We start from the raw sequence: 15,948 nt of genomic DNA on the forward strand, positions 1-15,948 counted from the left end.
TGCTCATAAGATCATGGAAAAAAATTGTTCACTTTACTGAAAAACTGTATAGAGAAAATGACAGGCTTTTATTTGTAGTCAAGTTAGATGATATGCTTTCATAATGAAAGAGCCCTGGAATAATTATACATGAAGATGGCCAGTGGCTAAACAACTATTACAATTTAAATCACTCATTGAAGTTTTGCATTTCAGATGCAGCACTACACCGACGTCAGCTTTGACCTTTTCTTCACTAGTAATCATCATTGCTTTTCATAATTTCCAGAACAATGGAGCTGCAATAAACTAAATCAGTTCGCATATAAAGAGCCACATTCATTTCATGTTTACCAAGTGAAAACAGTGCACCTGGAGATTAAAAGTAGCTCTGTAGCAATTGTTTTTAATAAAGAAATATACATTATTCATTACATTTTTCGGCTGATAGACGGCACTGTGGCATATGATGTTGCTGTTTTGTGTGTGTTGTTGGTGTTGTGTTTTATTTTGCTTTCCTGCAATCAACTGTGGTGAAACAGGTCAGAACCTTCCAATGTACACCGTGAAGTTACATTTTGGAGAGCACATTCAATATGTAAGAGACCTAGTTTTTTGATTGAGAGTAAGAAAACCAGAGTGAGACAAACAGACAGCAAGATGGAGAACAAAGGACAGAAAGATACTATGAGAGAGCAGACAAATGAAACTGATTTGAATGGAGGCTCAGCTCTCAGGTTAAAGGGTTCTATGCCACAGCGCAGAAAGTTTTCCATCAGTGTCAGACGAAACTTCCAAAAAGAAGTCTGTTGCCATTCAAACAAGTTCAATCAAGGATAATGGTGGGCTGAAAGTACTTTGACAGGAAGTAAATGTGCTTTCCCTCCTCTCATCCTGTCACCTTGCATTGTTGAAAGTAGACCTGTATCAAATGTTGGACAGAGAAATCTCAAAAAGATTACTGCAATTAATGTCACTCACACTTTTTCTGTGTCCCTCTACTCCCTATTATTTTATCAAAATGTTACTATTCTAACAGATGTTCCATAGAGTTATCATGGTAATGCGACGAGGTACCTTTTGAAATGGAAATGTAATATACTATCTGACTGTTTAACTTTAAATCATTTATATGCTATAGTAGTCTCTTATTAGTTAACTCATGCTTTATCTTTGATTTGGCTTAAAAGAAAGCCAAACACACACAGTCCTCTCTCCCTCCTCCCCCTCAGATCCATTTGCTCTGCGGAAATTCATTATTCAGGGTCAAGATCCTGAGGGACTTCTTCTGCCATCGCCTCTCCTCCGGTCTCCACCTTAACACTTGACATTGTTTATCGGCTCATCATCACAGCAGACCAACAAGGCCGCTCATTAACATGCAATTAGTGAGTTGTGATCCGGCGGTGGGTAAAGCAAGGCCAGTGCTGTGCTGTCACCTGTGAAGAATAAATGTGTCCAAACAGGAGCAGGGCCACATAGTTCATTCAGCACCCAGGGAGCTATAATTCTACTGTTTCATGGAGAAAGCTGGGGAGTAATCTTTTTGTTGGAATTCCTTCTGATGTCCTCTATTGAATGTATGGTTTCTGTGTCAGCAAGGGTCTGAATGAGACACAGTTTGTCATCTTCGCAAGTCCACTGCAGACCCTTAAGTGGACTTCCATGCAGACCAACATTTGTAGACAGTCAGTAAGACAGTAAGATGCTTGAGCTGTGCGATAAATGCAATCAACTCATGCAAACTAGAGCAATAACCTTGATGAAGAAACCGAAAACATACACTCACGTTGATATCCTCCAGGTCCAAGAAGTTCAGGATGATGCCGTTCCTCTTCCAGATGATTGGTGGACGCAGCGTCCCTTGGATGGCACACGTAAGGACCGCACTAAGGCCCACTGTTACCGTGGAGACACTGATCCACTGGTTCTCCGACAGGCTCAGTTGGACAACCTCTGTTAGAATGAGAGTATGAAGGGAAGTGATTAGTATTATGAATGAGTGACAGAGAGGCCAATAACAGATGATAGTTAAAATTAAAAATGAGAAATCTAAGGCAGAAGTGGGAAAAAAAAGAAGCCAGGAAAATCACAAATCAGATATAGTGTGCTGATGTAGTGGAACTGTAGCCAAGCTGCAGGCATCCATCACATGCTAGTGGGCCATGGAGGATAAACAGCTGTCAAGGAGTGAAGGATATGTAGAATGAAAAAAGACCACGTGTCAGAGGACACACTGCTAGCCAAATATTATTCTTCTCATTAAGGGACATTTATGTTCATTGAAATGGCCATCCAATTCAATTCACCTTTACGGCAAATTAGGAATTATTCCTCACTGCTTCCCCCTTGGCGCCAGAAATAGTGACTGTCGCCAAGCTGTGTGGTCAGGCACAACATCTACTGTCACAGTTACAGTCCACAAACTTTGTTATCTACTTCACTTCTTTCTTTTATATTGTCAGGTTTAGCTTATTCAAATGTTAAAATAGACTTGAATCAGCATATGTAATGCAAAGTTGGCTATGCAACATATGCAGTATGTGTCCTGTATTCCTCAGTATTACATATATCTCATGACCTTGTAGAACAACATATTTTAAATCTTGTTTTTTTCTTCCTTTGCTTTGCTTTTTCTCAGCGCACTATTAAAAAAAAAAAAGAGATTGTTTGTGAATGTGGAGTTCAGGCCCTTACATGATATATGTCAGTGTGTGACCTTGGGTCAATCAATATTGGCAGGGGACAAGATATACTTGGCTCAATAAATAAAGAGACACAGACGTCTGATAGAAAAATCGAAATGCAGCCATCCAAGCTTTACACTGAACAAATCTCACTCATTTAGTTTACTGAACTGATACCATGCCCTTGTGCATGACTTTTCAGAACTGAACAAAATACACGATTAAGGAGGTAATAGGGGCATGATGAAAATAGAGAGAAGAGCAAGGACATCTGAACTGCCGTCATGATTGAATATGAACATCCATATAGTAAAATTGCTATGATTATTAAAGTCATCTTAGCAATTTGTTTAACGACATGTTATGTTAAGGCTAGACATTATTAACAAAGACCAAACAAAGAGTAATCATTCACTTTGATTGATTTGATTTGAATAACAATTATATGACAAACAGAAAAACGAAGAATAACTGGACCTACATAATTACATATATATATACCATGTCAATTTGCCAAGTCAATGTTCCATTATGTACTGGAGCGTCAGAGAACAACAATCTAATTTATGTACCAACAATAATGGTTTAACAACAGTTAACAGGTCAGACTTAATAAGCTTGTAATTAAAATATAACATCTGTAATACCATTGTGATGGCACCATTACACTGTTGGTGTTTAAGATGTTATGAAGAACTAAAGATGAATGAAGCATACATCATTGCTGTCTTTTTAACTCTATCTGCTGATATGTGTGTTAATACAGTACGTGTGATATTTACTCAAACCAATCTGTTTTTTTCCACTATGTTAACTCAACATTTTGTTACAGTCTGATTTTGCTTATATACTGTAGCAGGTGTTGTTTATTTCTTTCAGTTTCCATAAGTCGCAAAGCAGTGCCAAGCATGGCATCTGTCCAACATGGAGCTGCTGTAAGATTACAAATGAAGTCGCAGAGTTGCATTGACTATATTAATATGAGGTTAACATTAATCCACCAGAAGCTACAAAACGCTTTGGTTTCCTGACATTTGCATTCTCTCCAACCCACGCCACACATTATTTCATTAAAAAAACATCTAGATGTAACTTCGGCCTTTTAGATCTGGAGTGGATGATTAAACAGCAGTGATAATGCCATTATCACAGCACAGTTTCATTTCAACAACCACATGGAAAAGAAGTTCATCATCAGACGGCTAGTAGACTTTGAAATGTTTGCTGAGAACTTTATGTCCAGGATCGAGACTTTGACAAACGCTGTTGTAAAAAGACTGCTGGCTATTAGCTGTCTGTTTCATATAGCTCTTCAGGTGATAGATATATCTGTGACGACAGCTCCGTCTGTCAGTGATATTTCAGAATGCCTTGGGTGCAGTACACTGCCAGGTCCAACACAGTTATAATTCAGCACAGCAGTAATTTGGGTGGCAGAACAGGCTTTGAGTGCCATGTGGACAGGTGAGGGATGAAGCACATTGATCCAACATGGCTTGGAGGGGGGTTTCCATGGAGGTACTGTGCATTTCAACTAGACACAGCTCATATTAAATTGAAAACATGGAAGAAAGAAATGTGAGGATTCCTTTGTCCTTTTTGCAGCACTTGACTGATCAAATGGAACATCAATTGATTTTAGTTATAAAACACTTAAGTGTACAGCATTGAAAGTTTGCTAGCAAGGAATGTGTCTTCAAAGTTCAGTCTGTCTAACAATCTAACAGAAAGGGAACACCTGCAGTTAACCGGCTCTGGTAGATAAAACATTGGCTATTGTGAAGGACGGAGTGTTTTTAAGATTAATCTTGAAACATTAAGTGACTTGTACGATAAACAACAAGAGCTTTTAATTCTAAAGTAAAATAACTAATTATATAAATGTTAATGACTGTTATGACTTTTGTCTATCTTTGTGTTTTAGAGAGGTGACTCAAGTTGTATATTGAAATATTGACTGGGGTGAATACTGTTTTTTATCGGGTTTCGGAATGAATATTTTGGGCAGCTGTGTTTATTCACTTTCCAACAATGGCCAACTCTTCATAAGAGGTCAGTCAAAACTTTAAAACGTTCTACTAATGCATTAGTCCCCACTTTTAATGTCTGGCAGAAATGCTATGGTAAAAAGCACACACGCACATCTACCTTCTACTTTGTGAAGGATAGACTAGTATTACAATGAATTCTGACACCATGAAATGAATACTGATGCCATCCAAACTCGACACACTCAGATTGCAGTAACAGGACCATACAAGAGATAAGAACTTTCTGTCATAAATGTGATGACAAATAGGTGTGTAATGTGGATTTTCCAAAATGTGTTGATTGCTGTTCATGTCACTTTTCTCGGTCCATATCATTAAGGACATTTTAAATATGAAGATTTTCTTTCCAATCCATTAAAAAGCAGCCATCTGTTGATTGCAGCTGGGTTGATATCCTAATTAGTGTTAAAGATAACAGATGCCCTTATAAGCAGACGATCATGATGGCCACACATAGTAACTTTGTTTTTTTATGTTCCCAGATGGATTTGACTTTTCCACATTTGATTTAAAGACAAAACATTGTTCCTCATCTGTTTTATACATATGTATATGCATATTAGTACATTATATACTCATAACAAGCACCTATAATTAAAACAGATGACGTTGGGGTTCTGCAGCTCAACAAGTGCGACAGAGGAGAAACACAAACAGAAGCACAGGTTGTTGGATCCTTACTTTGTTAAAGACAGCTAACTGGCTCTCATAGTTACTGTAGAGTTTCACCAAAGTGATTTTATTACCAGCTGGTCAAGGTAAAAGTACAGCACAGGAAAAAGCATCTAAAAAAGCATATGGCAGCCAGGTTGTATAATTAGATGGAAGGCATATAAAACAATGATTTTGTAATCCATGCTTATAACTTTTAAGGAATTTACTTTTTCAACGTTTTAGAATATTTAAAACTAACAGACAGGGAGTTTTCTAAATTACATTTTTAGTTATTTTACAATGGGCCAGTGTGTTAACTTTATTTGTACATGTCTGGCTTTTGTCAAGTAATTCAATATGTATCAACTAATTTGAGACAAATTGTAAACATAACCTTGAGAATAAAAAGTGTGTCAAATGCACCAGCGTTGACACTTGTCTTACCACAAACAAGCCACAGAAGAATGTTGCCTACATAGAATACTGACTAGAATTACAAAGATAGCTTTCACTTTAAGTAGGAGCAACTTTTAAAAAATCTGTTGAAACATCCTCCCTTGTTTTGGGCCATTCTCTGATGACCCAGACAAATTGCGTATCCACAGGCAGCAGCCACTCTGCCCTGACTGGCTGTGAAGGTTGTCATGACATTATCTAGTTAATGATTCCTACAGTCTCCCCTCTTTCCTAAAATAGCTCCACCGTGTAAGTTAGTAATTGACTTTCAGGGGAATTCAGCAGCTCCACTGATCGATCAGCCCACTAACTGAGCTATGGGCGGCTGACAGAGCCAACAGGGAGGTTTCTGTATCCAGCTCTAAAGGGATATACAGCACAGTGTGAGTACAGAGAGGAGGAGAGCGAGAGAAAGAAAATACATCAAGGCCAAATGTTAAGACAGGAGGTTGCCGGGAGAAAGGGAAAACTAAATAAATGAGAGAGGGAAAAGCCAGAAAAAGAGGAACAAAACATCAGAAACAGGAAAGAAAACGGATGAAAACAAAAAGTAAGAAAAGTAAAGACATGCCAAAAGATGACCGTGCCGACACTGGGGCAAAAGAAAATATGTGTGTGCGTGTGAGACAGGAAGTGAGACAAATTTGAGGCAGAGCACGTAGAAGATCTCGCAGGGAATATCGAATGTGGCGAGCTCAAGACTGCAGCTGAGAGAGTTGTCCCTTTCCACTTTTATGAGACCAGCCCCTCGTGAGCTGGAGTAAGACATCAAGACACAAAGCAGAGTCAACCCCATGACTCTTTGAGAGGCAAGAGGAAGAGACAGAGCGAAGGTGGAGAGGGTCAGAGAGCGCGGAGGAGATAGAGACAAAGATGGATGGAAGGAGGGTTAAAGGTGAAGAAATGGGATGGGAGCGAGGCAAGAAAACAAGCTCACAGGTATCCAGTAAGTAAGCATTAGGATGTGTTTGTACGTCTTCATTAGGAAATGTGTCATCATAGTATTGACATTTAAAACTAAATGTTGGATTGGACTTCTAATTGAATCAATCTGTATTAGGAAAGTGGCTTTATATTCAAAGCATAGTAATTGTGATGTGTGCAAAATTCAGCAGAGCAAATAGGATTTTCCTTTAAAAAACAAGACGAAACATATTCCTCTTAGTTACCTTTAAATGACTCAAAGTGTGTGGTAGTTTATGTATCTGCAGACCCCTTGTTCTTTGGCACTTTTTTCAGTTATAATTTTGTTGTTTTCTGGATGTATCTGCATCAATTTAGATAAAAACTACCTTCAGATCGTAAGCATGCATCCAAAAAGATGCTACAAAAATGGCAAAAATAATATAGAGGACCAAACACCAAGCAGACAAAGCTTGTTCCAAAACAAGAATCTGTCTTTAATAAACTCTTTTTGAGTTGTTGAAGAGAGGTCATCAAATTCAACTCGTGCCTTTAATGAAGCATGACAATATATTGTTCCAAAGCAAACAATGATATGCTGCTTTCTCTCCAATGACTAAGAACACTCAGAGTTTACATGTTATTAGAAATTAAAGAAGGGAAGATATTTAAAAAAATATGTTGAATCCTATTGGTAAATAATGTTCTTCTCCGATGGTTTAGTGGACTTGTTTTTTATAATTATAATAAAATAATATAATTTCATAGGTTTCTCACCAACTATGATACATTAGCACATATAAAACATGTTCAACAGTCTTTCTCTGCAAAAGGGAAAGGATACATTGTCATAGTTTTGTGTTTGTTATTTCCAGAAATGGCGAGTGAAAAAGTCAGAGTGAAGGGTTGAGAGAAACTGACAACTTGTACCAAATATACAGAACTAGTGATAATATGTAAAAATAATTATAATAAAAAAATCATGATATCATCAATACTAAAAAAATATATAATAATCACAACAAAAGTTTGATAAAAAAACAACCACATTGAGTGCGATTAAATATATGAATGCCCTTCGTAGATAAGTGTCAGTTTCCGTGTGATTGTGAGTGAGTCACGTCACTCAAAATGTCCAATGTGTCGTAGCAACAGACCATAGGTGTATAAATGTCTCCATGAAGCAGTCCCAGAGGGCAAAACAGCACTTTGCATGTCAGGAAGAGTCCTGTCCTCAGCTCCCTTGGATACACCTCTCTCTGTCGACTGATTTATGTGCTCTGCTCTCTGGTGACACCACTGTGATGCACTCGTCACACTGGAGATGAGGCTTGTAGATTTTGCATCCAGTATTTTTTTCCAAATTTTTTATTTGCTACAAACACCCGTTTTTAAAGACAGAGAATTTCCCCTGGATAAATGAATCTTTGAGGAACTTATTGCATCTCGACCCCAGGGATTATAAGGTTCATAGATATTATTTAACCCCCCTTAAAGTCCCTGGATAGGGGCAATACTTTCCACAAGTTTTAATATCGTTTAGGTGCGAAAATCTTGGAACATTTTAGTCTGGAGGGTGGCGTGTAAAACAGCCTCCTTTTTTCATATATCAGGAGATTTATTTTTGCCTACTTGTATTGGCTGGAGAAACCTTTTAGTTCCTTGAAAAATGTTAGTCAGCTTAGTGGAAACGTGGTTTAACTGGAAAAAGCTGAAATCAGCACAATCATTTTGGAGATTTCATGTAAAAAAAGATATCTATTTGTGTGTTAAAAGTGAAAGAGTTACATGCAACAGGTCCTACAGGAATACCTGGGCATGCTGTAAATTGTGAGAGCAGTGAAAAAGCAAAATGTGTACAGCTTTCCAAGTGAGGTGCCACCGCGGTAATGATTGCATATTTACTTAATCCTTCTTGCCTGCATTAGTCTGGAGATTCATCAGAGTGCTAAAAGGGTGTTTAAACACAACTGATGCCTCTCTGGGAGGACACACACACAAATCCACATAAATACAGTACACTCCACATTACAAAAACAGCTCTCTCTCTGTGAATATGAGGCTTAAAGGGGGGTTGTGTGTCACTCACTTGACAAGTACATCCTCCCTTCATGTGTCATGTATGCAAATATATGCACGGCACACTCGATTATTCATATTTGACCCTCATGCAAAAAATATACTCATCCAGTCTCATTTGGTAAATTAAGATTCAGGCATTAATCATTGAGCTCATCACTGAGGGAAAAGCAGCTGCTCCAGTAAAGCCTTCACATTTCCTACACGCTCCTGCAAAGCTGACAAACCTCAGCACTCAGCAGTGGAGACTTGTACGTTTCAGAGAAGCTGGAGTTGGGCTTGCACTCATGTTAGCCCTCGACTAAAGGCACGTTTTAAAAGGCAAAATAATGGATTTTTGTTATTGTTGCTATGCAACGACTACACAGTCAAGACAACAGGCAATGCAGCACAATACTACTGTGTGTCAGTGTGACGAAGATGGCTTCGTCACTGTGGACTGACGGCTTCGGGCCTTGTACTATTGCACATGTGCTTTTATTTTGAAAAGTGTTTCCCTTTCCCCATGTCTGTTACTCCTGATTGTGTTCACCTGGTGCCCTGTGTTGTCTCCTCCCCCCCCTCACCTGTGTCTTGTTGTGCTGATTAGTGTGTAGGTATTTAGGCTCTGTGTTCCCTGTCTGTGTAGGCTGGTAGTGTGGGTGAGATCCTTGTGGCTGGTGACTGTGTTCACCTGGGCAGCGATATTGAGGCTGTGTATCCTGTACCACAGCGATGAATAAATGCCCACACCGGGTTATATTTGAATTCCCTGCCTCTGCCTCCTTGCTTGGTCGGGCCGCTCAACGGTCAGCTTCACATTTGGTGTCAGAAGTGGGATTCGACCAAGTGAGGAGGTGAAAACGATGGAGGAACTGAGGGCGATTATGAAGTCATTCCTGCAGTATGAGACAGCCAGATTCAAGCGGGAGGAGTGCCGTTTGAGGAACATGGAGCAGCCGTTTTCACCGATACAGGAACAGGTTTCCCTGATAGAAGAGAAAGAAGAGCAGCTCAGGTTGCAGAGGGAGGAAGAGGAGAAGCTGAGAAAGGAAGAGGAGATGCGCTTAGCGGAGGAGGCTCGTCTGATACGCCTGCAGGAGGAGAAGAAACTTAAAAACGAGGAAGATGCTTTTCTAGCGGAGGAGGTGCGGGTGAAAATGGCCGAGGGGATCCGTCGGGAGAGAGAGCGTGTCATGCAGCGACAGCTAGAGGAGATAAGGGCACAGGCTCATGCAGAGGCCCTGTCAGCCGCTCAGACTCAGGTGGAGAAGCAGGTGATGAAGACGCTGCAGGCGGAGAAGGCGGCGTACGTGGATAACCTGACGGAGGCCATCGCGAAGGAGCGGGAGAAAGAGTTGAGGAAGAAAGGGAAGCTTCCTTCCGACTTCACGCCCCCCTCTGAGGAAACCATGCGGCACAGAAACACCGGGCGGAGTGGAGACGCATGGAGGAGAGCAAAATGGCCAAGATCAACAAGTGTCGCAGGAACAAGGTACTGTTCTCTTTTCGGGAGAGGAAGGAGGAAATGTGACGAAGATGGCTTCGTCACTGTGGACTGACGGCTTCGGGCCTTGTACTATTGCACATGTGCTTTTATTTTGAAAAGTGTTTCCCTTTCCCCATGTCTGTTACTCCTGATTGTGTTCACCTGGTGCCCTGTGTTGTCTCCTCCCCCCCCTCACCTGTGTCTTGTTGTGCTGATTAGTGTGTAGGTATTTAGGCTCTGTGTTCCCTGTCTGTGTAGGCTTGTAGTGTGGGTGAGATCCTTGTGGCTGGTGACTGTGTTCACCTGGGCAGCAATATTGAGGCTGTGTATCCTGTACCACAGCGATGGATAAATGCCCACACCGGGTTATATTTGAATTCCCTGCCTCCTTGCTTGGTCAGCTTCACAGTCAGGCTGTGGTTAAACATAGGGTGCAAAGAGTACACTTCCAATTACAGGGACACATGCTGCCTGTCATCATCCTTTCCTCTGTTTTAAATATCAGGAAGATTGGTTGGAAGCCATTAAGGCTGGGCCACACTGAAACCATTTTAAATGCAGTTTTGCTAGAGAGAAACAATTTGGCAAAAACAGCACACCAACAATACTTTGCATTGACTTTAAACAACTGATTTATACTGAGGATGTACTCTCTTATGGTCATGTATTACACCTATTACACCACTGCATGTTGGGAGACAGGACCCCTCCTGAGAGGCCACAGTGTGTACACATGATCTCAGTGTGTCACTGTGCATCCATTATGAGGAGTAGTCTAGAACATGCATCATCCATGTTTCAAACACACTGACACACTGAATTAATGTAGCATATCACGCACGCGCACACACTCTCATTTAATAAATAACTCTGCACTCTGGGGCATATCATTCTATACACTGTATATCACATTGCATATTGTACATACTGCTCATAAACACTAAGTCTTATCTGTCACACACACACACACACACACACACACACACACTGGAGCTCTTAAGCTCTTTCTTTGACAGCGTTGTGGTGGTGATTATTCATGGGAGGGAGATGGGGATGAGCAATCAGTGGCCGGCTCATTAATCACACTGGATGCAGACCCTTAATCTCCTCCACAGGTACAGTCTACCTCTTTCTCTCCTCCCCACGGCGTATCATTTTCTCTCTGATGCTTTGTTTGCATTCTTGGCACTTTCTCTCTGTCTTTGTCCTCCTCACAGTCTCTAACCCTCTTTTTCATCTCTTTTACTCTCTGACTGCCTGTCAGTCTTCCTTTTTCATCTCACTCTTTGCTTTTTTTCTCACCCCGGGTCTTAATCTGCCTCTCTCGCTCTCTTCCTTGTCGTTCTACTTAAAGTGCTTCCTTGCCTGGCTGTCTCAACTTGCAAGCAGAGCCTCGATGGTGCTTCCTCTCCAGTAGGGCCCCTCTTAACTAGGCAGCGAACAAGCCTCGTTAGGATCACATAGAGCGGAGGAAGTGTAGAGTAGGAGAGCGGGGAGGAAGCAGTATTTAAAACAACGACTTCGATGCTGTATAAATAGGCCAGGAGCAGCAGCTTGGCAAGAGATCGGGCTCTTTCACTCTTCATCTGCTGCTGCATAAGAACTTAAATATTAAGGTTGAGAATACTTTATTTATTTCACAGCTCATTATTTGTGATACAATCGGACCCGGAATAAATACAATTAATGAAAAGGTTAGTTTATGATCGCTTTATAAGATTGCTACCTATTGTAACTTCTAGTATTTCACAGAACAGAACAAAGTGTAATACTATGACCACTTAAATTGTAGTCCTGTCTTTTCGGAAAATGACAGCTTTAAAAAGGTAACAGAAACGAAATGCCTCAGCACACACAAAAACAAAAAGAGATGCTTTAAAATCTACATCAGTCTTCTAAAAGTGCAGGCTTCACAGGACTTTTAAAAGGAACAACTGTCATGACTTAATAACCAATTCTGCAGGAACAGGCTGCTCACATCAGAGCTGAATATGGATGTGTTGAAGTGTTGCAGTGATTTGAAGAGGACAAGGCTCAATAATGAACCAATGACGATGGATATTGACAAAGCTGAAAACTCATCACTGTCATTCAAGCCCTGAGAGCAGGAGTGACCTGTCTGGGAATGAGCAGATTCCTTTCCTGTCCTGAGGATCCATAGACTTGTTTACCAAAGTTGGGGACATCTAAACTCTGCAGATATTTACTTTTAATCTTGTAACTATATGCTAAGTGTTATTTGCTGCTCATAGCAAGGTCTATCATTGGAAACACAATCATTATATGTTCTGCAAAGTCCTTTTAATGCAAAGCCTGCAAGTGCCAAATAGTAATACAATATGTATAATGTTATGCCTCAGCGACCCTCTGGCATTATCACATTGCATTGACCGACATGAGAGAAAGCTTGTAGTTTGTCAGGTTTTTCATGACATTTTCCTTTAAAGAACAATTATTTGTGTTTCTATGTGTCCTTTCCCCCAAAAAGCCTTTAGAAAGCATTTTCAAAATCCCTAACATAATGTAACACGATGAACAATAAAATAAATTCAACCCTTTTTTAACTTTCTTTCTAAACTTTATTAGACTTTTAGAAATGTGTGACAAATCAATCTGACTATGAGCTATAGAGACTTTGGTGTTAAGGCTTTCCGTGCTAGAAAAATACAATTATATTATTTAATGTCTACGGTATTAAAAAAAGCACTTTTTAAATTGCTGGCAGGCTTGCACAAATGTGACTTGAATGCCCTCAATGTCTTTTTTGCCATATAGTTAAAGGATACAGTCGATACAGCATTTAGAACAAGCAGAGTAGAATGACATGTTATCTTCACATCCCTTGGTTTGATAAAACTGACATTTTAAGTCCCAAAAGGCCAAAAAAGTCATCCTGCTCTGAGAGGCTTAAAGGAAACAAGCTGGCAGTCTGGAGCTAATCTTCTATACTTCATTTGGCAGAATGAGACCCAATTAATTAAAGCCATACTCTCATCTGATAGCGGCATAAGATCTCTGACAATCTGGATAATCTTTATGGGAACAAAAAAAGAGCGCCCACCCTCCACTCTATCTGCTGTAAACTGCGGAGGCATTTTCTGACACATTTGTCTAAGTGGTCTTTCTCGTTTCAAAGCCCTTTCAGCCTTGGGGAGGAGGAGGGTAAGAGAGATTAGTGCTCTGCAGCAGAACTCTGCACTGCAGGAGACACAGCTTGACCTGACCTGAGGTCCCGCCTCGATAGAGACGGAAAGCACAATGAGTACATCAAGTTTGGGTGGATGCAGGGTCGTATATGTGTTGAGATGCATCACCGGCGTTCATGTGCAGAAAATAACAAAATGCACGCAAACACAGAGGCAGACACATGCAGGGGTTATTGAACAATAGCGTGATTAAAGCTGCAGTACAGGCAAATGGAAGGACCAATCGCTTTCTTTCATGTGGCTCTCATTATAGTTTTTTTCCCATGATAACAACTTCAAGGTTAAAGAGGTCAGATTGTGGCAAAATAGTGAGAGGGAAACACACAAATTGTACATTGGTTGGTTTCAGTATAGTTTAGAGATGTTATATTCTTTTCTCCTCAGAGAAAAGAGTGAGGTCAATATTTGACAAAGCTAAATGTGGGATTAAAACAGAAGCTAACAAGACTGCATCTATTGAGACAAAGGAAACAACAGAGGTTGTTTTTCTTTTATTTAGTCTTAAAATAAAGTACTGGAACAAAGTGATGTTGCTGCATTGATAACTCCATAGTATTCGGCCAGCACTATTGATGCTGTTTTACAGTGGGACCAATTCAAAACCCTCATCAAGCATCACATCACGGTAATGTCAAGTAGCTTTTCTGTAAATTACAGAAACAAGCTTGTCCATGAAACGCTCATATGTGTTTAAACATCAATTTCCCCCATTATATTCAATTAAATTGGTTTGCGTCTGTTAGTGTGTGCTTGAGTGGGAGTTGCATTAGAAGTTGTGTAATAGAGTTAAGTGACAATTCCTGCAAGTTTTTGCAAGGTCCAGGAATTCAGGCTAATTTTACTTTACAGAATAACATTTCATAATGATACAAAATATATTACTGCATGTATTTTTTTAAGACATACAGTATATACAGAGTGCAGTACAACAGTATCAATGATGTAAACATCTCACTAATACTTTACTTGTTCTTGCTTTTAAACGTATTTTGATATAGTATGTGTGTCTCTTATCTGATACAAAACGACTAATGCTGTCTCCATTAAGTCTCAACAGACAATTTGATCGGATTGATTTCAATCTATTAACAGACCAAATTTTGAACAAATAATATTCGTGGTTATTTTTGTTTAATCCATGTCTCCCCACACTCTCGCATTATCAATTGCAAGTTTATTATACTATTTGTTCCTTCTTTTACACCGTAGAAATGTGGGCTGATTAATTAGCAGAAAGTGAACTAAACAGGCTCTGCAACATCGCACCATTATACCCACTAACAGGGTTTTTAAAAAGCTGCTGATGAGTTGATGAAGTTGATTAATTGCTCCACAATTTCCCCTGGAGTATGCTCGCTCTGTCGCTCTCTCTCCCTACTGTGCACTGCATTATGGTAGACTAAAGTGTGTCTACCCCATGCATATGCCAAACCATTACATTATTATGGATCCTCCAAGCATGGCAAGAGTTTAAAAATAATTATGAAAGTTTCAGGTTAATTTCCTGCATTCTTAATGATTAAATGAAATGGGCAGCACAGATGAACCGTGGGTAGAACTGTTGGCTCAAAATGAGAAGAACATGGAACTGATCCACAACTGGATCCTTTCCACAGGAGTCTGACCTGAAGGAACAAGTGACCTGTGTGTTCACAGGAGATAGTGTGTCCAACAACTATGCCTGTCTCAAATGGTGACCTAATAAGCTCATAGAAGCTGAATCAAACTATCAATATTCATGGGGTTGGCTCAAAATGTGAGTCAAAATGTATTTTAAAAGTAAGCATAGTGAAGTTCTGGATTAAAACGAGAAATAATCACCGATTAATATTCCTCATACATTGTTCAATGTTTTCTCTTTTTTATTGCCCTACATTATGTCTCTTTTTCTGACATCATGACCATTTTCTATGTTATTGCTCATGCCAGTACCATCCTTTTTTATTGGGTCTTTAATGTAAAGGAAGCTGTTTAGGATAACATGTTTTGCCCTGTGAACTATTGAATGTTTTCATAATCAAAGTTATAAGTGACTTGTCTGTGATAGACATTGAACAAAATCAAACCATTACTTGGCTTGGGATCGCATCACACAAATGGTGATGTAACAGACGTGTTAAACATCAGGGATACACCATCAGGAGATTTTACACACCTCTCTGCCTCAAAACCAGTGCTGTCTACACCCTACCAACTACCTAATTGTCATACTGTGTCATACATTGAGGCTTTAAACTTAAAAGCCTATGAAATTCCTACTGGATTTTGTTATGTAGAACAACATCGCATCAAGGTGTTCCACAAGCATGTAGCTTGTAACTGGGATTTAGCCTGGCAGCAAACAAACAAAACAAAAAAACACAATGCATCATATTGGAACAAAAAAGCCTGAGCTTTAACCCTGAAGCTAGCTCAGTGCATGTTGCTTTATAAGGCTGGGTGTAACTGGAGCTTGTTGCCATGGG

At 39.8% G+C, this 15,948-nt stretch overlaps 1 protein-coding gene across 1 annotated transcript in view; it reads right to left on the reverse strand.

Moving 5' to 3' along the window:
- fstl4 (follistatin-like 4) overlaps positions 1–15,948 on the reverse strand; it is a 242,604-nt gene that overhangs the window by 33,084 nt on the left and 193,572 nt on the right. Inside the window, exon 7 of the mRNA XM_071205519.1 lies at positions 1,769–1,935. Coding sequence (XP_071061620.1) covers positions 1,769–1,935 — 167 coding nt within the window. The remainder of the gene's footprint in view (positions 1–1,768; positions 1,936–15,948) is intronic.

This window comes from Pseudochaenichthys georgianus, chromosome 14, assembly GCF_902827115.2.
Source record: "Pseudochaenichthys georgianus chromosome 14, fPseGeo1.2, whole genome shotgun sequence".
NCBI classification, from domain to species: domain Eukaryota; kingdom Metazoa; phylum Chordata; class Actinopteri; order Perciformes; family Channichthyidae; genus Pseudochaenichthys; species Pseudochaenichthys georgianus.